The sequence below is a fragment of the Melopsittacus undulatus genome, chromosome 10, assembly GCF_012275295.1.
Source record: "Melopsittacus undulatus isolate bMelUnd1 chromosome 10, bMelUnd1.mat.Z, whole genome shotgun sequence".
NCBI classification, from domain to species: Eukaryota; Metazoa; Chordata; class Aves; order Psittaciformes; family Psittaculidae; genus Melopsittacus; species Melopsittacus undulatus.
The window spans coordinates 24,892,942-24,918,827 of NC_047536.1; the positions used below are offsets into that span (position 1 = coordinate 24,892,942).

The window sequence follows — 25,886 nt, forward strand, 5'->3', positions numbered from 1 at the left end:
TTAAGTTTACATACAACCACTTCTGCTGTTAATGTATTTTCATTTTATTGTTGGTCTCCATCATTCTTACATTAAAATATAATTTAATGTCATCGGGTTATTTAACCTTTGTGCTCTGTGGAAAGGCTGTGTGAAGGTCAGTCAAACAAAAGCATCGGTAATGTCACAAGTAAGAGATTTCCTCTCTTTTTTTTTTTAATAATACAGAACAGGATTTGCAAAAGTTACTTTTTTTTCTTTTTCAGCTTATTCTTGCATCCTCCTATCAAAGTCCATAATTTCTAAAGAAGTCATTCACAAATGTTAAGGGCTGGATATAATCCTTATTGGCAAGTTTCTGAGTTAATCAGTGATGATGTTTCAATGAAGAGATAAAAATGTGATTTATAGTACTAATAAAGAGGAATGTGGATGATAACATACGTAGGGGCTTAGAACAACACATGGTCTAGCACAGTGAGTTAGTCTGATTATATGACATTTCATTTGAAGTTCCACAGTCCTACCCTTTCATCTACAGGAAAATCTTTGGAATGAGTAATTGGAGTTCTGTTCGTCAACTACAGTGCATCTAGTGTAGAAGTTTTTGAATGGAACTTTGAAGTGCAGGAATAATTTGTTCCTAAATTAGGTAATCTATTGAATACTCAATGTATACTTTTAGCTTGCTATAGTTTATAATATTTATAATAGCCTTCCATCCTTATTCTGCATAGATGCTGTCATTTAAACATCTGCCACAAAGTTAAAATATGATGATTCAGGCTTGCATACATTAACAAGAGCAAGATTTTGTATCAGTTTATTCTTAACGAGAACTCATGTATAGGCACTCTCTCTCTAACTCATCACATTCTCCAGTTACAGTTGCCTGCAAGAAGCTGAGGATGGATTCTTCAGACACAGAGTGAGCAGTAAGTGGAACAGTAAATTTCTGTTATTCTTTTATAATTGCATAGAAAAATGTTTCTGAAGCGTTGTATTGATGAAATTCAGATCTGCCTTTGAATTCTTCAATAGTTATACATTCCCTGCCAGCTTATGTGATAAGTATTATCCTTTACTGAGGTTCTTGTGAGGGGAGCATGGGAGAAAGCTTCTTCATATATGTTCACATGCCCTCAAAGTGGCATTGTTGAAATGAAAGTGTTGCACTCTGCTGAATTCTCCACTGGCATCAGACTGAAGCATCAAGTTTGTCCATCTCAAGGGAGAGCTGTAGTTTTAAGTTCTTGCTTCTGAGCTTCAGCAAATAAACATTAAAGCTCTAAAAACAAAACAAAAAACTGCCAAATTATTCAGACTAACTGCCTATTATCTGATAGAACTATGGTTCATCTCCTTGACTGTGCACAATAAATACTACCCAGCTGTCTAATTGCCTCTGATCACATAATCATAGCGATAAATGCAGCCTGGGGACTTCTAATCCAAGTGCTTCCCTTCATAGCAAAAATTTTTTAATAATGGTGTGATTAATTACTTAAAAAAAAACCAAACAATTTTTCTAGTTCAAATGGCTGCTTCATTTTACCTACAAGTAGTTGCTTATCCTGACATCATATTGCATTTTGTATGTAGCAATAGCATTAAGGGTAGATTTGGAACTTGGAACTTTTTGAAACTAGCTATTAGGTCACAGTAGCCTCCTTATATCTAATATCTAAACTAGGTTTATTTTTTCCCTCCAAATACTTTATCCACAAAGTTTGTTCTGTTTCTTTACCTTCACGGTTTTTTACTGAAGCACTGCATGGAGACATGTAGCTGAAGCTGCTGCAGTGCTAAAAATGAGACAGAAACAGCCCTTGCCCTCAAAAATAATAGAAAACGGGGGACTGTTGCCAAAATATGTATCAGCTTATAGCCAAAGAATACAGCTTTTAAAGGAGCTACATCAGCGTGAGGAAATCTAGAGCAGTTCTGTGTATACTAAAGGTTATTTAGAAAAAACAGTAATTGAAAAAAAAACACTAGAAGAATAAAACCCCAAACAAGTCCTAAGCCAGATTCTGCCCTTATGATAGTACTCAGTTAAAAAAAATTTAGTTTTGCAAATATAAGGAAAGTTTATGTAATGTTTAATGTTGAAAAGAAATACTAATATCTGTAGCATACCTGACTGTTCAGAATCCTCCGAACTCTCTGTGCTACTGAATCAAAGTGTGTTCTTCCCTGCACTGGTCTTTCTCTTCTGTCTCTTTCATTGATCCATTATTTCTGTAAAAGAGAGATTGCCACTGTGTTCTCATCAATTATCGTCACAGAGCCATTCATAAAATGACAATGTAATTGCACTCATTATTAGATTAGATAAAACTCAAATCACTCTAAAACAGTGCCTGCCCCTAACTGGACAGGAGATACGCTGTTTCAAAAACACCACATCATAAAAAGAAACAGCAAATAGCAGTACTGCAGAGAGCTTGGCCTTTTTCCTTCACCTATTAAATTCTCCTGGTTGTGACACATGAGTTTTCTCACTGCTCTTCCTGTTCACTCCCCCATCCCTCTTAAGCAGGAAGTGAGCAAGCAGCTGTGTAAGTGCTTGGCTGCTGGCCAGGGTTAACTCACCACAACTGGAGAGGAGAATGTTTATTTAAAAATCAATCTATTTGTTAATTGGTTTCATATGATACATGCAACTGGACTAATTCACCTCCATGAAACAAGCAAATCATATTTGACTATTTGAAGTCTGCAATATTAAGAAAAGCTACTCACCTTCTTCTGTCTTGCATTCTTCTGCAAAACTGCATACACTGTTCGTCATGAGCATTCATACAAGAACACCTATTTGAAGACTGGAAAGTATTTTGAATCTGCCCTGTAGATCTTTTGCCTCTAAAATTACCTTTGTAGTTAGACAGCCCATAAGGCACAGTCCTCCTGTTGTGAGAATCATAAACAATGGTACATTTTAGGACCCAATTAAAATTATATTCCATATATTTTCTGGCTTGAAAATAGATCTCTTGATGCAAAGCAATAAATAGCAGCACAAAAATCGATATGCTTACATAAGAAGTTCCCCCAGTAACAGATCACAACTTCTGCTCTTCAACTCAGGCTTTCAGACAGTTATAAAGTAGCAGGCAACCAGCTCAACTGGTAGAATTAATTTGCAACTACACTGGCTACCTAAAACAGTTATTACCCAACAGCTGATACAAATACGTCCCCAGGTTATTGCTTCTTCACTGCTTATTCTTTATCTTGTTGGCTTCCTAACTCAACCTCCCCATCACCCCCCCAAAAAAAGCAATGCACAAAATGCGTTCTGTTCAGCGCTGCAGCTGGTATGACGTGAAAAAGAAGCTGTGCTGATTTCCCCCAGATAAGTAACATCATACCGTTGTTGTCATCCTCCTGATTCAGAGCCTGATCTGCCGTTAATTTTATCACTGAGAAAAGCAGAAAACTGTAAGCATGATTTATGGCACCATGGTTGGATCATGACCTATGGAGTTACAAATGTGAAAAACGGCTAGATTATCTTCCTTGTGCATATCTACTAGTGCTTTTCTACGAGGAATCATATTCTGTGCTGCAGAGTAATAGTCAGAGGTGGTTCTCTTTATTTCCCTGCAATCTGGCATGCTCTGTTCTTTAATGGGTTAGAGTCAATGTTATTATTGGAAAAGGACACGGTTCTAACATCTGCCTGCTAACATCCACAAAAAACATTGGATAGTTTAGACTGATATCATAAATTATTCTCCTACAAGCTGTTAAAGAATCTCAACTGATAGCAGGCGTACACCATGCGGAACTTCTGAAGACCCATAAACATTCCTGTGTACTTCAGGGATGGGCTAAGCAAGCTACACAAGCACAGACACTAAAAATCTGACAAGGATTTCATAATTCAAAGGTGAGAAAGGGGGGGATAAATAAAAACAACCCCCCCCAAAAAAAAAAAAAAAAAAACCAAAAAAAACCAACCAAAAACTAAGAGACAGGGAAGAGGAAATCAGGATAAGTAAGGATAGATCTGGGAAGGTTACAGAACAAACAATCGGTCTGGAACCATGAATCACATAGTTGTAATTCTTTCATTTGATTTCACAAAAACATCAAAGCTGCGAATCTGCTCTTTTCCCACATTCGTGGTAGACTGAAACGTTCAGAAACACTGTTTTCTTCATTTCTGCTATAAGTTTCTCATGTAATATCAGTGCAGTTGATGTAAAGAATTTCTTCAAATCTCTGCACTTACAGTATGTATGAGCTTGCACTAGTGCAGTGCATCTTCCACAGCCTGAACCAAAGAATACCTACCGTATAGAAATTTATCATAAAATCATACTGGAGCACAGAAAACGCCGTGTGTCAGACACCATATGATGGCGCTTCTCCAGCAGGTGCTGCTCTGCTGCCCCTATAAGCACACACTGTTGTGTATTTTCACTACTTTATTCTATGCTGTGCCTAGACACTGGAGAGACCTTAGAAGACTTCAGAACTCTTGGCTGCCCCTTCTCAAACAGTCATTTAAAACGCTCTTCATTGTCTTCAGGATTAGGGATGAGTCCCATGTTGTAAGTGAAGAACATTAATAATTCTGTACTTCCATTTACTTTAGCATAATGAATGCCAAATGGCTAATGTAGGTAACTTCTGACAGAATAACTGCTGTACGGTCATATCTTTTTTTATACATTCCTTGTTTTTATGAAGTAATGACCATAATTCTTCCAATATGCCTGGTTTTGATTTCTAATAAAAAATTCAAGCCCAAAACAAATAAACTTCAATAGCAACCCAGAGGCTTTCAACAATATTCATAATAAAGAGCTAAAATATCATAGATGTTTTCTTGCCTGTCAGCTACTCTGATGCAACTGATAAATCACATTTAAGCAAATGTTAGTGTGTGTAAGACTATCTTTCCAGAAGCTGAAAACACTAGTATTCAAGTTAGTTCATGCCTCTTTCTCAGAAGTTCAGAAGTGAGATATCAAAAAGATTCAGCTGAACAAGTATCAGAAGCATTTGCCTAGCAGCATGCTTAATCTTAGGTTGCTACATGCGTTACCTGTTGCTTTTTATATTCTTTTTTTATGAGGCTGCAATGCTCAGGTTCAAACGGAAGCAATTTTAACATGCTGAATGGGAATTATTATCAAAATTTAGTTGTCACCAGGCATCTGTGACACTACTCTGTTTTCCATTCCAGCTGAAGCATCTCTTTTCCTTAGCCAAAGTTTGCTGACCTCAGTATGCACAGGACAGTTTGTGTCTCTGCAGTGAAGATGAGAAACAGATGAACTACATAGAGTTAGCCATCTGCAAAGCTTTTGGGGATCCTGAACAACCAGTTCCCTTACGCTGTGTTCCTTGTGGTTGCAACCAGATCCCTGGACAAAGTACCAGCTAAGAGCCATTTACAAACTTCTTGAATATTTCTACCCCAAATCCACAGATTAAAAATAAAAATAAAAAAAAAACAACAAAAAAAAAAAACCCACAAACATTTTACAAGAAATTTTGAATTTCTGACCTTTAACTCTGTAAGCATCACTTTTTTCTTTAGGGGAACAAAATTCTCCTGAAGCCATGAAATGGGTTTCTGCATTCTTAAAAGCTAAGGTGCACTGTGTATCCTTTATGCCTTTGCCCTCTACAAAGTGGAGAAGCAAATCTATGCAACTCTGGATCAGCCTTCCCATGGTGCTACTTTGAACTGGTATCTGTGTGGCACCTCTGGGGAAGCAACCCTCTATTGTAGAGTTCAGTTACCACTACAATTATTGCAGCCGGTGAGTAGGTGCACAAAATTCTGCATCTTCAGTTTTAAAGCACTTTTTAAATTACAGAAGGTCTGATTTTAAGGAAATAGCTGCTTCTTCAGTATAAGATATTTTTTTCGTTATTCCAAATGCAAAGAAAGAAGATGCTAATGCAACTCTCCACTATCTGGAATTATTCCAAATGATAAAATTAGTGCAACAGATCTGTTAACTGAAGATACTTCCATGTATAATATAGACAGCATAAAGCTAATCAAAGCACTGTGTGCTTTTGTCCCTTGCAAAATACTCTGTATTTCTGCAGTAGAAGGAACACACAGCAGTCTTTAGGTCAGACAGTGTTTCTCCTAGAATTTTAGAAGAAAAAAGTATAGATCTGCAGATGCTGAAATAACCTATATTATTTCTGTACTTTGTGTCCACAAAATACAATCATCCAAGCTCTCCCCCTAAAAGTCAGCTATCTTTTGAAGCAAGTTTTTGCCCTTAAGTTATTGTATGCATCTTCTAGATTACATTAGAAGTACACAAGAAATTTCTACATTAGAAGTAGACAAGAAATACCATGGAATAATGAAATAGCCATCCTGAACCAGTGATCTGGGTGGAGATTTCCCACAGGAAACAAACTGCCCCTTGAATAACTACTACCTTCAGGTTTGATTGGGAAATGTAGTTTGCCTAAGTCCAGCTATCCCTCACTTATAGTCAGTGTTCAGATGCCATTCAGACAATGTTCACACATTTTCAGTGAATGTTCAGACAAAATCAATTATTTTAATTTTTATTACATGTGGCTGAGTTTCTCATGCTGTGTTATAACTGACCCATGAGCTCCTATTATTTTCTACTTTCCCAGCCACTTAAACACAGTAGATACCTCCAGGGCATTTGAGAGTTTCAGCCAAAACAAAGGGATGAGGAGGTTGCAGCAATCATCTTAGATGCTGTGATTTCAGTATTCAGCAATATATTTTCTGGCGTGCATCCAGGCCAACAACGCTCCCAACAGTCTCCAGTGTTTCCAGACAATCTTAAAATGTATGAGATCCCTGTAAGTACCACAGAGAACAAAGAACACGGAAAGGAAGCAAAATTTGTCATCCTCCAAGTGAAACAAAATGTCTCCAGAATGAAAAAGGCTTGGAGAAATAAAAGATATTTCTGTATATACTTTCACATATAGCTACTGCGGTAATACTGTATAGCTCTGTAGATGAAAAGATCACTGGCTGCTCTGAAAGTTTTGGCTCCAACTCTGTAACAGGCATACTTTTTAAGATTAGTTCACAGTAGATGTACCTCTGATATTATCCCTTCCTTCTCATCATCATCGTTTAAGAAGTAAAAACATCTTCAAAGAAGTGCCTGCCTTCTGTCATCCTAACCATGTGCTCCATTCACAGAAGCTGTACTTTCTCCAAGTAGTTATTTGCCACAACACTGTTTCCAGAAGAAACAAACTTTTATCCCTTATAGCCACGCCTGTCTTTTCCACATCCTCAATTTAGTAGTAGTCAGCATTTCTGAGGACCTAGGTTAGTTATAGTTCATTATTTATAACTAGCTCAGGTAACTAGCCAAGGATTGCACATATCTACTTCACCATCCAGTCTCACTGATTACAAGAGTTCTTTGATTTCCCTCCCACTGGTACTTCATGGTACTCAAGTAATGTACTGTGAGAGACTGAAAGATTTTTATCACTAGTCACCCTCCTCCTGTAGGTGTCAAAATGATGTTACATGTTTTCTTTTTCAAATATGATCAGAAAAATATCTGAGTTGTTGAGTGAAAAGCTGGGCTATGAGTTAGATGAGGTAGAGCTCATCTGATCTAATAAACTGAGACACTGTTTCACAGAAATACTTCTCTCAAAACAACACTGCCTATATTCTCATTCCAATCCTAATTTGTTCCCAGTTTTGTGGCAAGATACATGATTGTTTAAATAAATAAGGGAAATCCGGTGCAGAATTTTCTGTCTGTGAGGCCCAAGTTTCCATTATACCTTTTCCTCTGGCTGTCAGGGAATATTATTAGTAAGTGGGATGGTTATAATGCGAATATGCTGAGGTAAATCCCAAAAGGCAGAACAGCTGGAAAATACAGATGAAAGGAATCAAATGAAGCGTCAAATGGTAGCTTTTTCAAACTAAACTTCAGAGTGCTTACTGCCAGCTTCTGAAGCCACCACACTAGCACATGCACACAGAATACATGCCCTAATGCATGTTTCTACCACTCTCTGCATAGTGTATAGCTCACTGCTGGTTTAAAAAAAAATAAACCAAAAATCGGGGGGGATATAAACACATTAAAGTTTCAGACGGATGAAAGTGACTGTGATTTGGCAGCCCTTGAGACTGTTTACTCTTAGAATTAGACCAGCATGAACACCTGTGGTGAATTTTCAAGGTTCTGGCTATTCGCCTGTCTCACCTCTGACCCTGTCCTCTGCCAGGCCAGCTCCTACAGTGCCATGGGGTTTCAATCTGCAGAGCCAAATCACTTCAAGTCTTTCTGAGGGTGCTGCTGTTAGAACATCAGTACTGTGAGTACTGTAAGAAAGCTTTGCAGGAAGACTAAGAGGACATATTCTACTTTTAGACTGTGGAGGGCATGCAAATTGTGTGCATTTCAGTAAGACAGTGAAAGTGTGAAGTCAGTACATACTTTGAACATGATTAGGACATACAGTCCCTATACACAGTCTAATCTTGGTAGCATTCACATATGTAAGACAAACAGATTTCAGTGAACATGTGGACAGTAAAGTCTGCAAAATACAGGGCAAACTTAATTCAGAAAAGTAAAATAAACTCAACAGAAGACTCAGCATTTCTCTTTTGGCACTCAGTTCTGGTAGTTAACCATGCACACTGTTTAAACAACAGATCGGCTTCCTTATTTGAATGGCCTGGCATGCAGCCACTGTTTTATCATCATGCCTTTGGCTAGCAGGTTTTTTCAGTCTGATCTATTAAGATTACAAGCACATGCTTAATTGTTTTGCTGAACAACAGATCTTTAGCTGTGTACTTTTATGTCTAGTAATATACAGGATATCATCCAGCCTTATCCAATGATGAATTCTCAAACAATGGGGTAACTGTGATACTTTATAATACTACTTAGTATCCATAAGGATGAAAAGCATTTTCAGTTACATAGTAGCCTTCCAATATCCAACAGGGGCCTGCATGGATGCTGGAGAGAGATTTCATTAGGGACTGTAGCAATAGGATACGGGGAAATGGGTTTAAACTTGAACAGGAGAAGTTCAGGTTAGATATAAGGAAGAAGGTCGTTACTGTGGGGGAGGTGAGGCACTGGAACAGGTTGGCCAAAGAAGTGGTAAATGCTTCATCCCTGACAGTGTTCAGGGCTGGGCTGGACAGAGCCTTGGTCTTGTGTGAGGCATCCCTGCCCATGGCAGGGGCTTGGAACTAGATGATCTTAAGGTCCTTTCCAACCCAAACCATTCCATGATTCTGTGTGAGCTTCCATTCAACAAAATGCAATCACCAGTGAGATGCAGGTAGCAAAAAGATGTTATGAAGGAGGAATTAGCCAGCAGACCATACAGTCAGAACAAGCATCCAACTGGTTGTCTTAACTCATTTCTTTTGTAACAGCATCCCAAGACATCACTTCCTCTCTATATGAGAGGAAACTATGAGTGAAGCTATCATAGGGCACAAATTGTTTTCATTTTAAGATGACTTTCTGATGGTGACCTAAGCCAGTAATGAGCAAAGATACCTGTTAAGAGAACTGACTGTATGTGGAATCAGCTGCTGTTGTCTGTTCAGCTTCTGACAAGTCCTGAACCCCTAACAAACCCATCTGTCATCACTTCCAGGAAAGCCTAAAAGAATGAAAGTGTATGAAAAGCCTTTCTCATTCCAACATATGGTCATATGAGGTCAGGAAAACAGATTTCTGCAGAGGAAACTATCTGAAGCCAACCTAGTGCTAAGGAATATATGACTTGCATATGTTACAGAAACAAATTTCTTCTTTATTGAAGGGACAAACACCACATCCTTGTTGTGTCACCAGGTGACCGCAAACTCACCATATCCTCTACCAATATATTCCCACAGAGCAAAGCAACAGATTGCAAGTGTGTGCATGCCCTTGTCCTTCCACAGAGGAAACAGAATGTGTAACTACAGGGGATCTGAGCTGCAAACACAGTGTTAGATCAAATTCTTCCTTTCACTTTACCCATCCAATTCTCCTGATTCAGAAATTCATGTAATTGGCAGACTCTTTAGATCATCATGTAAGCTGGTGTCTGTAACATAATTTCATTCATTCATTACTCCTTTTTTGAGCACAGAGGCAAATACTGAAATAAGACGTCATATAGAAAATAAACTCCTTTGATTTAACACTTCAAGAATTTATTATTTTTGGCACCTAGTTTGAGCCAGGAAGTAACTTTACCATTGTGGATCTATGCTAATATTCCTTTGAAACTGTCCAGATTATTGCCATAAATTCTCCCTATACTTCTATTTCAGAATTGAAGACTGCTTGAGTATCCAATATTGTACTCTCATGGTAGTACCATTTTCTAATAGTTGTCACTTTTTAATCTCTTATTAATAATTCTGTGCATCTCTGAAGCTTCTAGCGTTGCTTTGGCAACACTAATGTTATCGATTGAACCACATTTTATTGTCGGATGCACATGTTCAGTTCATACTGAAATATAGGAACCCTTTGGAGAACTGCAGATCTGAAAAAAATCATGCCTGTATTTTCTTCTTTAACTTAGAGAAGTAAGCATCAGGTTTTGGCAGTATTACATCAATAAGTACTGTTTAAAGGACTATCTAGTTAGAACTAGATGATCTTCAGGTCCTCTCCAACCCTAACTATTCTATGATTCTATGATTCATTCCTTCTTTAAAACCTGCCTAGCTGTAGATCAAGATAAGCATGTTTTAATCACTTGACAAAAAAAATACATTGCAAACTAATTCCTGAATAATCCATTTTATCAGTGAGAACAACTTACCAGCTTTTAATTAGCTTTGTTACACAACCTTTGTCTACACCGCATAATTGCATTATTCTCCTCTGATTTACCTGACTTTCTTAAGGTCATTGTCTTTTCCACTTAGGGCTCTCACTGTTCCCAGCAAAAAAAAGACTATCCATGTCAGAGTAACACTGGTGCACTTACTGATCTGAACTAACAACAGTGGTTCATGGACAAGTATAAAGCAGTACTCAAACTTGCATAGAGATGATTTGTCATTTAACTAGTAATAACTACAGAGTCAAAAACTGCATGTTCTGCAATTTCGTGCTTTCCTACAACTGTCACCCTGCTGATCTAAGTGGTTTCTCCACAAGGATAGGAACAGATCCCCTGTCATCACTCTGCCTCCAACAGTTCCAATAAAAACATTAACCACTTTTCTAGAACAGGAGAGAGAGGCCATGACCAAGATTTGTTATGAATGTATCACAACAATGCTTAACAGTATCTTCTGTTGGGAAAAGCAGGGGGAAGAATGCAAGAAAGTAAAGTTTGTCTTTGAAGTATGGAGGAGAGAGTAACCTGGAAAGAGAAGATAACAGGGAATTTGTAACAGGAATAAGAAATGATAAACTGAATGATATTAGACAGGGGAAATAAGAAATAAAAAGTAATAAAAGGCAATTGTAGAGTTTAATGTAGAAAATAAACCCAGAATAGATGTGGTAGTTAAATAAGCAGGGAGAAGACCAGAATTAACAGATGTCTGGAAAACTTCCCCAGTCTTTAACACCCTGTGTCTGACCTCCATTATGTGTATGGTTCTCAAAATGGCATCTGAGCCAAATTTTTAGTAAATATAAAAACCTTCAATAGCCATGTAAAACCCCATTTACAAACTGCCAGTCTGTACAGATCCAGCGGTTACTTCCATTTAAAAGAAGTAGCATAACTTGCTTGGGATATTACATTGCAAAAGCAGGCCTGATTTCTCTCATCCACATCCAGAAGTACCTTCTTGCTTACAGAAACATTGTTCCAAGTAGGACACCAGGCCAGAATTAGTGCCTGATCATTCAGAAGTGTGACATGAATTCTTAATCCTGCCTCTGTTGCACTGAACACAGTCCAAAATATCTAATATCTGTACTTATTTCAGTGACTGCCTCTGCTCTCATATATAGAAGCATTCCTAGGAAGAAAATTCTAGATTACTTCAAAATCAAGACAGCACTCTTTCAGCTTAGAGGGAGACCTGCATATCCCCCTCAGCCCTGCACAGACCCTTTCCTTTCATTGCTCACCTTGCTGGCTCAGAGCAGCCAAGTCTCATGGATCAGTGAGAGGAGCAGGACAGCAAAGCAGCCCAGTTCTAATGAGCACTGACACATCCAAGAGAATTCTGCTCCTACTATACTAATTCCCTTACTTTCCACCATCATCCACCCACTACTTATCAACCCCACTGGGTCCCCAGCATCCTGATCAATCTAGTTCCAACAGTGTTGCTAAATTATACAGCTTCACATCTTTGGAGCACAGTAGCCAAAACCTGTTGTTCTATGTGAATACTTAATATTAAAATTGAATATTGAAATTTAATATATTCTATAATTTACATAAAAATGTCCAGTAACATGGCACAAAATGTGAGTAGGATAATCAGAATTTCCTAGACCTCACATCAAGTCGTTACAGGCTAACCTATACACTGGACAGCAGGGGTAGACTTTACATATCTGAGAGATCTGCTGTTATTTTATGTACAACTGAGCAGTTAAGAAGGCAGAGACTTACAGCCCCAACTGTTTAATATTTGGATTATTGTATGTACTTCATTGCTAATGCTGTAGATACCATGAAAATGTTATATATTTTTACTCTTTAATTTTCTTCTTTATTTGGTGATGTTTGCACCAAACTTTCAGGTAGGAAAAAATCCTCCACTTTTAATGCACACTAAATACTTTTCCCACTGGAATGAAAATTTTAATTTCCGTAGACTTAAAACAGGATATCCTAAAAAGAACAGGGAGGGTGGGGGCAGGGGGGAGGGAGATGTGTTTAAAATTAGCAGAATTCTATTTATTCAGTGTGTAGGGGGAAAAGGAATGTCATTACCCTGTTTTCACTGGTGAGCTCTGACTTAAATATACTGAGTCATAAATATTTGGCTAAAATAATTCCAAGTAATCCTGGGTGGATTAGTGCAGGTATGGAACTCCAAGAATTGAATGACTTGTGTGAACACATGATACTTACAGGTTGGTAGGAGTTCAAAAGACTTGTCATCAGACATGGCCTTTAGCCAGGACACACAGGTGAAGTTACAAATTAAGTGCCCTAAACCCCATCTGACTGAACCTATTTCATTGCTACTATTTTTAATATCCCTTTTGTTATTTTAATTAAAAGCTTTGCAATTGATTCAAAGGCAGATCTGAGTTAGTGCAACTGTTCCCAAGCTGTAGTCATTGGTGTACTTGATGATGTGTAGAAGTTTACAGTCACACAGCCCAAGGATCTTTAATTCTTGAAGATTCAACTACTCCACTGATTATTTTTTTGATGAACAGACTGCTATGGTTGCTGCAGGACTGTGACCTATCAGCCTATGAGAACCTTTACAAATCCTTAGGACTGTTTTAGTTACTCAGAGAGACAGGATATATATACCCGGGGGTGCAGGAAAAGAAGGCTTCTATCCTTCAGATTGTAGGCACAGTGTGGGCATAGAAAAGAAATTAGTTCTTTTCATGATGCTAGTGCCGGGACCCGCGTCTCTGCACCCACCAACCCGTGGGAAACTCAGAATTTCCATCGCCTGGGAAGTGCTATGTTTTCAACCCTGTTTTTATTACGAGTTGAAACAAAAACTTCCTTGCCATTGCCGTAAAACATTATTGTAAAAGAGGCCCTTTTGCAACATCTTAAATCTGGTAGATTGAGGTTTTCGACAATTGTTTTAATCATAAAGTGTACTTCCAGATTATTTTCTTTATTTCGAACGGCACAAACTATTCTTCCTTTCCCAGTAAATGGTTTATTGGAAGCAGATTTCTTCTGCACAGTTAAGTCCTTATCCTCCGTGGCTGATCACACGCGGCTGCACACGCAGCGCTCGCTGAGGCACCCGCTCCCCGCCGCGTACTCTGCAGGTACCGCGAACGGGAACGGCGGCAGCCAGGCCGGAGGCGCTTACCCGCTGCCCGTTCCGCTCGCCGATCCACCCCCCCCCCCCCCCCGGCAGGTGTCGGGGCAGGGAGGCACGGGAGGCCCCGCGGGCAGAGCCGCCCCAGCCCCTCTCCGCTCCGGCAGCTCAGCCCGGGCTACCTGGGCTACGGTGGCTCCGCCTCCCACGGGGGTGTCCGGGGCGGGCGGGGAACCTCCCGCCGCCGTGGGGGTCGCGCCCTCGGCAGCCCGGCCCGCCATTTCGCGTTCCGCCGCAGTCACTCACTCGGGGGTGTTGATCCAGATGATGTCGAGGTGGCAGTAGTAGACGCACTCCTTGTCCTTGTAGGTGTAGCAAGTGCAGCGCCGGGCTCGGGTCCGCAGCCCCCCGCCGTCCAGCCGGGTCCTACCGCCGGCCAGCAGCGCCGCCGATTCGCTCTGCTCCCGCTCCTTCTGCCCCAGCGCTGCGGGGCGCGGCTCCGCTCCCACCGGCACCGGCAGCGAATGTGGCCGGGGCAGCGCGAACCCTGCACCGCAGTAAAGAATAGCTCAGCTCGGCTCAGTTCTCGCGCCCCCGTCAAGAGCTAACCCCCCCTACCCCAGGCGCCCTGTAGCCCCCTCCGTAACGGGACGCGAACACCCGGAGGGGGTTCAGGGCTGTGAAAAGCACCGTTACGTCTGTATTCACCCCGGGGTGCATCGCTAGCCAGTGGTTTGGTTTTAAACCTACATACGGCCAAGCGATGTCTTTGGCGTCTAGTTATTACTTACCACGCATGGGAGTGAGCTGTTGCTCGCAGCCTTTTGGAAGAAGTAAAAAAAAAAAAAAAAAAAAAAAAACAACAGCCTTTGTGTGCATGCGTGGAAGTGGCAAAGAAAGAAAGAAAGAAATTCACGTTACCTGCAGTCGACGTAATTGTAAGGCCAAAGAGGAACAATAAACTGAGCTCCATTAAACCCAAATTGCACGCGCGTGAAGTGCAGGCAAAGGTGAACTGCAGGGGCGAGCGAGCCCGTCCCGGAGCAACCGCTGCAGGTTGGAGGCAGGGCTGGCGGCACACGCTGCTACCGGAGGTAGTTCCCACACGGAGGTGTGATTAGTGGTTCTCCTCGCAGTTAATTCCCTCCAGTGCAGGATCAGGCCTGAAGGGGAGAGTGCTGTCAAAAGCAGGGAAGATCCATCGCTGGGCTTTTCCCACACACACCTCCCACCCCACCCCCAAACCGATCAGAAACCGGAGCTGCTGTTTTCCAGCTGCAGACGCCTCCCACCCGCCGAGAGCCGCCTGCCCCCTCCCGCGGGCAGCACGCCCCCCCCCCCCCCCCCCCCCCCCCCTCGCCTGGCCCCCAGCTCCCTACCCAGCAGGTAAAAGACCGGGGAGCAGCAATTCTCCCCCCGAGTGATTATTGCTAATGCTGATCTTGGCTCGTCACGTTTAAATAAGCTGGTCCTGTTGTTCCCCGTGTAATTCCAGCAGGACAGAGGATTGCTTGTGCGATAAAACCGCGAAGTTTTGACTCACATGGGCTAATGGGTTTGGGAATTGTTCGAGGCTTTTTTCCTCGGAGTCTGCCAGTGATTTACAAGGTGAAATGAAGTCACCAATTTATTAATACTTTGTTTTCCCCCAGTTTAACTCTGACCACCTCTTTGAGGGGAAATCTGACTAGAGCACAAAATTTAAGGTAAAAAGAGATTTCATATTGTGTGAAATATCTGACACTTGTGCTAGGAAAACACTCCTGCACGTGGCCCCTTTTGGTATTATCATATCAGCAATTGAGTGATAATAGGTAAGGGTTCAAGGGTTAAGGAAATTGGCTATATCTTTTCTTACAGTAGTAAGTATAATATACCATGTTCTAGGAAACGAATGTCATAGATGGCACGTGGAGAAAGATTAGCAAATTTAATTGTGGATATTTTAAATCAAAGCACAATGTTTTATTCAAGAATGTTTCAGTATTAACAGGAAGAGCTGCAGCCAAAATTGCTTTTATGTATCATGTGCCAACTTGACATGTTCACTGAAATCTGTTTTGTGAGTAGAAAACCGGTTGTAGGATCATTTGGGTTATGTTATCTGAAGGTAGAACGCTGTTCTCTACTCCACCACATTCTTCTCCAGCCCTGCCCCCAGTTCCAGCTTCTGGTGTAGACTATTCAGTAACAATACTGACAAAAAAAAAACGACCTCATTAAGATGTCATGTTTTGTCAGGTTGTCAAACCTTGCCCTTTGTCTGCTTCTAAAGATGGAGAGTTTTCTGGGAGATCTTTAGGTGACCATACTCCCAGCTAATAAGAAATGCATAATGGATACTAAAAGCTGAGTAAGAACTTAAAAGTTCATTTTTTTCCCAGATTTTAGAGAGATCACAGCTCTCTGTGGAGGCTTCAATTGCTTTTGTTTTGCACAGTTCGTGCAAATGACAAGTTTTTGTAATATAAAGTTGAAACATCAGAAACATTAATCATGCCCTATCTCCAAAACCCAGTTAGAAGAGCCAGGATTTCAGTACATTTCTAAGGTTTGTACCCAGTGCTGTTCATCTGGATGTAGCTGCAAGTAGTTTGCTCAGGTGTTGTCAATATTTGAGTGCTAAAACAGGACTGTCAAAGTATGTTGTGGATTTCAGTTCTGCAAATTTTAGTTTCACTGCAGTTGCCAGTGTTCTCATAACTGATACTCTGGGTTGGAAATTGATCCTATGGGAATTTCTGAACTTAACATCATATTGAAGTTCACACCTGACTGAGGAAAGTCAGCACTTGGTTATCTGTGAGGATGATTAGCTGCACCAACCTGAGTATTTCTATCATTTGTTTTGCTGGACTGGGGGGTTGTTACCCAAGCCTCAGCAGAGTGACAGGCTTCATAGGTCTATAGCTGCTGCTGTCTTGAGGAAGAATAGAATCATAGAATTCACTAGGTTTGAAAAGACTTTTAAGATCATCATGACAAAAACATCTCTGAAAAAAATAATGGCTTTGAAGTTATTTCCATATCTTACAGAAGTAAATTTTTTTTTTCAAATCAGGACGTTCTATATACTGCACTCTGATTTGATTGGATACAGGATTAATTTTGATAAAGGCTTATGACTGCATTTTAACTTACCTGAAAAGGAAAAAAATAGAGATTTATTGTGCAGTTACTGTTGAACAGAACCCTTCACAGCAGTGAATAGGAAGTACTGGTATATGTTGTTGGTGTGACAAGTAACAAATGCCGTAAGTATGAATTCTAATTATGAATTTCATTTTCTTCATTACGCTTTTTTCTTTTTTTATTAACAGTGATGAAAAACAATCATAGTAGCAAGACGTTTAAAATGAGAAATATGTAACTATCGTATATTTTGTACCATACATTTGTTATGGTACAAAAGGTCATGTACTGTGATTGAACCACATTTCCCTATAAAATACTGTTAAAATGCTATTTTGGAGGCCTCTTCTCCATTGCACTAGCTTTTGTTTCATGTGCTGTTTAATCTCTGGAAAGCCAGGGAGACCAAATCAGCACTGATGCTGAGTGCTGTGCAAACAAAAGGAGTAATAAAATATATTCTGAAATTAGCAATCAGGGTTCAGAAATTAAGAAGGGTAAGGGTCTGGTCAAATGACATCATGTAAGCTTCAAAAGAAGGTAAGACATAGGCTCTACAGGAAGAAAGAGACTCTGATTAAAAGGAATTAATACTTCTGGGCCTGATTCTTATTTACATTGATTATCAAGTCGTTTGTGTCACATATTCCCTAATGTGATAGCTATTTATTTAATAAATAGAACACTCAGAAGAATGCTGGTTAAGCAAACAGCAACAAATAAATTTTAAAACTTCAGAGCCTATAATGTCTAGATATCAATCAGTCTTGGTGATACCAACATGATGCAAAATGGTTGTGTAAATCTACTTAACGATTATACTTTAATTTGGTTGAAACATGAAATAAAAGTAGCAGCTATTAAAGTAGCTGGCATCAATTGGAATCTAAGAGATCCAATTCCTATTATTTTACAGCTTTTCCTTTAAAATTGTTTCAATTTTATAGGTTCCTTTTCTGTTTAAGTGTTTCTAGGGTAGACAGGTACTTTGCAAAAATCTTGAGAGTCCTGAACAAGATGTGTGGAGTGAATCCTTCTCTTTATACCTTCTAATCATCCCACCTCCAGCACACTCCTTCCTGCCCTCATTTAGGAGCAGCCCCAGAGTGCTGCAGGAGCCAGCTGCACTCTCCACACAATCAGAATTCCCATGTGCCAGGACACTTCCTGGTTCTTAGGGCCACCCAAGCAGCTTAAGGAAGACAGTCAGCAGATCTGCCCTGTTGCTAGGTGTAAATATTGTATATTTGAGACCTTGTAATTGACTGAAGGGAGAATATATCTTAGAGATGAGGTCAAGGCTGAAGGAGTCCTGGAATGTGGAGCAGCTGAAAGAGATGATGTTAAGAAAAGTAAGCTTAGATTCCGTATTTTATATTTGAAACCTCTGGACTGCCATTTCAATTAGGAACATAATCTTGGTTTTGTTTAGTGCTTCTCTGCCCCTTGTATCCCTACTTTATAAATACACTCATGATTGTGTAGCAATCAGACTCTAGCAGTAATTCCACAGCATTAAACCTTCATCATACAGGTGACTACACAAAATAGTTACAAGTTACAAAGAAGTTCCAGATGTGTTTAAATAAGTTGGTTACTGAGAGAAACCACTTTAAAAGCTAAACCTTCTAGGCTGTATTTACTTTAGAAATAAGGCCTGTATTTAAAAGGTGCAGTGGGATTTCAGCAGCAGTGGAGAATGTTATGGCACTGATACCTTCACAGCAGGCCAAGAGGAAAGCCTGATTGATACACATATGATAATAAATAAAAGCAACCAATCTATTTATTACATTTATAAACCATTCCTATCTCTTTTCCCACTCTCTTGCTCCCTTCTTAATCACAATGCTGTTTAGTGTTACTGAAAAAACAGATCATATTAAGCTGCAAACACTAATAGCACACTGCGTCATTCTCACAAAGCAAGCAGCTTAATAGATGGTAGTTGATCTTTGAAAAAAAATGTGCTGAAAGCAAGAAGACCTTATCTTCTGATTATTATTTGTTACTTTTTGTTTGGGATCTATAGCCAGAAAGCTGAAGTTAATCTTGTCTCCCTTCCTGTCACAGACAGCCCTATTTGAAGCCCTTTGATGTCGGGGCAAAGAATCCCATTTTTAATGGCCTTTGAACCAGACGTAGTAAAAACAGCAACTGAGCATTTTGTAGGGGTTGCAGTTGGGTAATTTGCTTAAAGGAGGAGAATTCTGTTACCTATTTCTGTTTTCCCATTCTTTTTATTATTTTTAATATCTGTACACCATTAAAAGTAATGTAGGTACTTGGCAAACAGTGAAGAGGTTCAGTGCTTCTGCCCTGACCACATTATAGTTTATTTAGATAAAAGCAAAGTAAAGAAGGAATTGTATGGCTGTTTTTCGGCCTTCATAGAAGTAGAGCACACAAATTTAATGATTCCTGCTTGGTTCAGCTATTGTGAAATTTAGGAAGGAGTTTGCATAAGATAACATATCCTGCTGTTGTAATATACTGGACACGGGGCTCAGATCTGTGGATAAGGAATGCTGCAAAAATGCTAAGTGTTATTATCACTATGCACCACTCTCCCCAGGGTCTGAACCTGACCTTGCTTCCTGGATCCAAACAATTTCTGTCTTTGTGACAGGATTTTACAGGAAGAGAATTTTCTATGATTATTACGTGAAACAGTTCTTTTCCTCAACATTTATTCAGGTTTGGGCATGTTACTAAACAAAGAGAATTTCGTATCAAAATATGATCAATCTCAACTCTTCTTGTGTTTGTAAAGAATGGACAGAGCTGCCAGCAAATGAGAAGCTGGAGGAAAAAAAAACTGGGGTGACTGTCTTGCCAGAAGAACAGCATGTTTAAAAATGAGTAAGATGGAGATACAGACCACTTGGGACGGACAGGTTGTTTCTGTAGGTGCACTCGCAGGAGGAAGAAAACATGAGCACCAGAACAAAGCAGTTTGGGCAGAAGCCATTGTGGAGGGTGATGAGAAGAGGGTGAGAGTGGTGTGCACGTAAGAGGGTTTGGGTTCTGGCTTGGTTTTCCTTCCTCAGCAGCCTAGTAGAGAGCTTGTGGTCAGCTCTTTCTAGTATGAGTGACTGGGGAAGTCTATAGTCCTGGGAGGAAGGGAAGGTGTAAAGATAAGATGAGGGGGCTGGCTAGAGAGCAGGTTGTGTTCTGAAGACTATGGCTGGCCCTCAGGCTATTATACAAAAAGTTAAATTCGTGTGCTTCTCTGACAGCACTTCCTTGAGAGCTGCCCTTCTTGGAATGTGCCGAGCTGAAGCCTGCCTGGATGCCTTTGAAGAGCACATTGTTTGCATTTGTTGGAAAGCCAAAGGGCCAGAAACCTTGAATTAGCTGTCCTGTCTGGAGCAGGATCTGCAGGGAGGGATCCACTGTACTACTGGAGAGGTGAGTGCCTGCCATTGCTACTGCTGTGGTCTGTGGAGCTGGATGGATCAACAAGATGAAGTGTATTGAGGCACTGCAGTGATACTGCTTTTTACAGCTTATGTTGGTCAGAGATGTAGCAGCTTGGGTGAAATAGAAGCCTAAATCTTGTGTTGCCAATCATGTTGTTTCATAGCCCTTCTGGCTCTGAAGGGAGCTTTACAACATCTGGATTTTAATTAAGAGCATAGATTTTGCAGAAATGGTGGCCTCTTTTTGTGGTGACAATTCCTGTGTGCCTAGTTAAGCAATCTGGGGGCTTTTTTCTTAGTGTGGCTTTGTGATGTGACACACAGGTGATTGCAGGAGTTTAAAACCCCTCTGTTGGACCACTGATGTGCAGGAACATCTTTTTACACATCTGTTTGTATCTTCTACCAGCCTCTTGTGTTACATGAGAAGGGCAGTCTGAAACAAAGCTTAATAAAATGTGCAGGAATAAAAAATGTGCACATTGAGTAACAAAAATCTTATTTTGTATGATGTGCCCAGATTGACAAGACTATTAATGTTCATGCAGCAGTCAGTATACTGTGTGCTAATAATTTATTCAGCTAAATGAAAACTAAACAGGCTGGTTATAATTACATTTATTCTGTGGCAAATGTCCTCTTAAAATCTGTACTTAACATCAGTAAGAGCTTAATGTTTCTGGTGCTGCCGTGTAGCATACTATAAATGAAAGTTCTGCTGCAGTTACTAGCTACTAATAAATTTAGCATCTTCTCATTGCAACTTCTTGGTAAATCCAAATTTAAAGACAAGTTACAGGTCTGACCATTTCTTTTTCTGGAGGTTCCACAGCTGAGACTCATCAGTCTAGCAACAAGCGTGACACCATGTTTGAATATATAACCTTTCCTCTACCCAAGTAACTTATCTCTCACTAAGAAAAGACTTTCAGAGAGAAATAAACAAATGTCTGCCCTTGTGAACTAGTAAAGGGAAAATAAAATGAAAAATGAACCCTTATTATTTAAACAGTGCGACATGACAAACTGCAAGTGCTGCTCACACCTAGTCCTCTGAGAGCAGCTTGCTTTGTTGATAAGCTTTGACTGAACCTGAACCTTTACTTACTGAACCTAGCTTTGTGAATACATTACATATTGCAGTGACGTGATATTGTAGTCCTCCAGATTTTCTTCAGACCATTTGTTGGGATGAAATCATCAAACACAAGGCCAAGTTGGGCATTAGTGTTGTGAATGATCTGACTCTTCAGTCCTCTGGGAGTATTTAAGTTTGGTGTAGAAGCTGAGTAATTTATATCATTCTAATACCTAGAAAGACTGTGTGTATGGGCATCAGGAGGCTGTGTCATGAAATCTGGGGTAATAACTGTGGACCATCTGTGCGGGTTGCGTGTTCAAGAGCTGGTGCAGTTTTAAGTAAGTGAGGCTAAGGAAGCTCCTGGATTGCTGAAGTGTATGTGCTGTGCTCTAACCTTTTTTACAGTTCATATAGGGCACACTGCTAACTTTATGCATTCTAAAAATCCATGTAGGTATGAGTTACGGGCCTAACACATCTTATTGCAAAGGGATAATTGCCATTCAGATCCAGATTACCAGGTTGTTTTCATCTTGAGATGCTGTTGGTAAATAACAGCACAGATATCCCATGTGGTCATCATTGCAAAATCCATGTCTGTGGCTATGTCATGTCTATCTGATTTGTTTGAAGAACAAGAGTTGGCAATATCCTTCTTCATGGTTCAAAAGGAACAGTTATTTCCATAAGAGGCTTAAGTCTGCAGAGCAAACATACTGAATTACAAGCATAAGACTAATGTAACCTGGGAATTCTTAATCCATTTAGCCATTCTCATTAATATGATTGCACTTATTATGGAGGGTCTTGACCTCACATTCAGTTTAATAACTCAAGTCTGGGAATTGCAGTACTTCAGACATGGCAGGAGTTCTATATATTTTATACATTTAAGCACATATATTACTTTCTCTTCAGTTGAAACATCAGGATAGGAAGAGAGGGAGAAGAAGAGGAAGTGCACCATAAAACCTGCATCTAAGTTTTGAATACAGCTGATATACCTTCTCCCTTTCTCACATTTTCCACAATGCATTTCACCCTACCTTATTAGGGCTGTAAAGCAAGTGCTTGTAAATAAGATTATAAGAAAAGAGTGGGTACCAAAAGAATGTTATCCACTCGTTTCAAGGGAAGAACATTAACCAAAATAGAACAGGGAAGGTAACAGCATTTTGTGGAAAAATAGAAAAGATAATGGGGAAAAAGAATATGCAAAAGAAATGGAAAAGAGAAAGTAAATTAATTTGGTTTTCACAGAGGTGTCTTTTCTATAAAAAGGCAACAAAGGAAAAAGCAGGAGAAATAAAGAAAAAAATAAAAATACAATAGGAGGCTTAATGGGGAAGTAGAGAAAAGGTATAAAGAAACGGGGTAGAGTAAGAACACAAGATACTAATCTTTTTCCAAGGGTCAAGTATATCCCTCTAACAGCATGGCTAGGATTTTGCTTCTGCTTTTTGCTTCCAAGTGCTTCTTTAAAGCAAATAGTTCACCGGGCACCAGGCTGTTTAGATTACTTGATGTCATTTGAGCTTCCTAGCTATTACACTATTTCGCTGATGAAAATTCTTCAGCTGCAAACATTTTCAGGGCCCAGTTTTGTTGTTAAGAGCATGGAAAAAAGAGATCATCTCAGATGATTTCTTAGTACAGGGTTACTTTTCATATACATTGTGGTAGCATTGAAAAGATTATTGAGGCAAACTAGAGCAGAAGGCAAGTTCAAAAAGCTGTTTAATTGACAGAAGGACTTGATGAGGGAGGGAATGAAGAAGGACTGGAATTTGTACAACTCTATTAACAGTCTGGCTGCATTCCTTTGTCAGTATTTTTACTGAGTTTCACTTCCAAAGAAACAATGATGCTTCAAGCTGTTCTGTGAAATCTTGATGTACCTTGCTGAGCTAATGAGCCAGAATGCATCACAGCTGCTAGCAAGATTTGCCTGTGTGTACACACATTTGTACGCACATTTGTAATTGTACTTCTGTCACTCTTGAAGTGAAATTCTTTCCATGCCTTTTGAGTTTGGAATAAAAGCCCTCCACATAATGCAATCTGTTATCCCTGGCTCTGAAATAATTTATTGTTGTTTTAACATTACCCTTCCCTTCTCTTCCTTTTTTCCCCTCCCCATTTATCTCTTGCTCTCCACCTTTCTCTCTTCCTCCAGGATATTTTATCTTTTCTCAGGCTAGGAGTAGAGAACTAGGAGTCAGAGTTTTTGCTTTTGATATCTGTAATTTTTCAAGCAAAGATTGTCTATACCAGTTAAACTGGTAGCGACTGTCTGTCCTAACAATGTACAGTGGAAGAGAACGCAGGACTCTCATTCATTTTGTGATGAATCAGAATCTAGGGACAAGGATTTTATATGTCCATAATTGTTATAATAATGATGGGCAGAAATTCACTGTCTTACTATAATGTAGCTGCCAAAAGGATGATGTGGATTGTTATAGGCTGCAGGTAAATAGCGTAAAATATGAACTGAGGAATCACGATCAGGCTTTCACTGAATAGTTCTTCACTGAATCTAATAGGTATCTGATCAGATAGAGATTTGTTCAGATAGCTCCATTTGTTTTCAGTTATTCAGTGAAAAGATGCATGAGTTAATAACAGATTGTGACTATTGCTGTAATGTATTTGCTTCAGATAGTTTATATTTGGAGTTATCAAAATGCACCGGGATCTTAAAATTTGTAGAATATAATAAAAATGCTAAAAAAGGTTGTCATTGAGAGTAAGGAGATGTCAGTAAGTAAAGGTGGTTGTACTGCTGGAAAGTGGCCACCCAAGAAGATCTGGCAGAGAAGGTAAAGTACTAATAGCATTATTAATCTACTGAGTTTTACTGCAAGAAAAATAAGTAGGGAAAGCAAGATGAAAGAGAAGTAATGAGGCAGCAAGGCAATGTAGCAAATTTACAGTTATCAGAGGTATTATGTTTGTGGTTCCTGTTACCAACCTGTGAGTATATCCAGGGTCAGCAGCTATGCCAGATGTCCAGATATTGCAGTTCAGTGGGATAAAAACATAACACTGTTCAAGCTCAGTAGGTTTCTCATATGTAGCAAATCCTCCATGATTATTCATTACAACAATCAGAAGCCATTTTTCATGGGTCTGGCAGCAAGAGGGTTGGATGCTGAGTTAACTGAATGTGTTTCTAATGCTCTGCAGAGTGCTAGTACTGTGGCACTGTGTCCTTGTTACTTCTCATGTATTTTTCAAAAAATTAAGTAATTTTCCTGATAATCTGGATACAAAAGGGTAGATTTTTTCTATATATTTTTCCCCCAGACAGATGTTCCTGTAATTTCAGAGTGTCTCAACCCACTGAGATTATAATTCATTACAGTTTTGTGTCACACTTCAATTGTTATAAAACCCCACTTCTTTTCCACCACTCGAGGCAATGCCACATCAGGCAGTGGAAATCTCCATTGTACTTGCTACATGTGTTCACATAAATGCTTTGGCAGAACATGTTAAGCTTTAATTAAGGGGTATGCCTTATGCATAAAGAAAAGTCTCCTCTAAGTCTGTGGTTCAGATTTAGTTGCCAGTTTTTGGTGATCACTTTTGTTCACTGTTTTATTTTGTTGTACTTGCCTTCCTGACCCTTAACCATAACTTCACAGCTAAATAGTGAGAAATATAAATTTTTCAATATATGCTTTTCAGAGTTTTTATTTTTTATTTTATTTCAATGTTTGGTTTGTAGCAACAGCTTAGAAGGCTAAACCAGAAGAAGGACTTTATTGCTACATACACTGCATGGGCATCAGAAGCGGTTCCTATCTCCTCCACTGATTGTCCCTGATTATAACAGTAGGTTTGCACATTTGGAAAACTGAAGGCAGTGATAGGTCAGATGATTAGGAAAGATTGACTAGAAAAGGAAAATACTGTGAAACACCTTTGCCTGGCATAAGATAGAATAAATAACTGACAGTAACTTTTTTTATACAGACCATGTTCAATATGAGCCATCTCTAGCAGTCCCTCTTTATTGCACAGAGCATGATAAAGCCAAGTGCAGTTAAATCCAAAAACTGATTTGTTCACTAGAAAATATAGTCCTTCCAGGACATGACCCAGGCTATTTTACATTATGTGATATGGGAGAGTATGGAGAGCAAAACTAACACACTAGTGGTTTCAGGTCCTACTATAGATATATTAGGGCTCCTATAGATAGGTTAAGCAAGGATGCAAATTCCAGGCAAAAGGCACAAGTAAATACAGTATCTGGGACAATATCTTCAACACAGAAGACTAATAAAAAATTGTATTTGTGGGGAAAAAATATATTTTTAAATAAACAGGTGAGACCTAT

General features: G+C 39.6%; 2 protein-coding genes across 4 annotated transcripts in view; one reads left to right on the forward strand and one right to left on the reverse strand.

The window, feature by feature from the left end:
* PRELID3B (PRELI domain containing 3B) overlaps window positions 1-25,886 on the forward strand; it is a 133,608-nt gene that overhangs the window by 49,526 nt on the left and 58,196 nt on the right. For both annotated transcript variants that reach the window (XM_031047641.2, XM_034067015.1), the window contains exons 2-3: window positions 862-914; window positions 20,275-20,446. The gene's annotated coding sequence lies outside the window, so the exon portion shown is untranslated. The remainder of the gene's footprint in view (window positions 1-861; window positions 915-20,274; window positions 20,447-25,886) is intronic.
* EDN3 (endothelin 3) lies at window positions 787-15,127 on the reverse strand. 2 transcript variants are annotated; one of them, XM_034067017.1, is made up of 5 exons: window positions 14,825-15,127; window positions 14,210-14,450; window positions 2,725-2,889; window positions 2,119-2,220; window positions 787-1,267 (listed from the first exon to the last, which is right to left on the reverse strand). In XM_034067017.1, the coding sequence occupies exons 1-4, from the start codon at window positions 14,874-14,876 to the stop codon at window positions 2,151-2,153; spliced, it is 528 nt and encodes a 175-aa protein (XP_033922908.1). In that variant the 5' UTR covers window positions 14,877-15,127; the 3' UTR covers window positions 787-1,267; window positions 2,119-2,150. The 2 variants fall into 2 exon arrangements, with proteins under 2 accessions (XP_033922908.1, XP_033922909.1); XM_034067018.1 differs by lacking the exon at window positions 14,825-15,127 and adding an exon at window positions 14,695-14,718.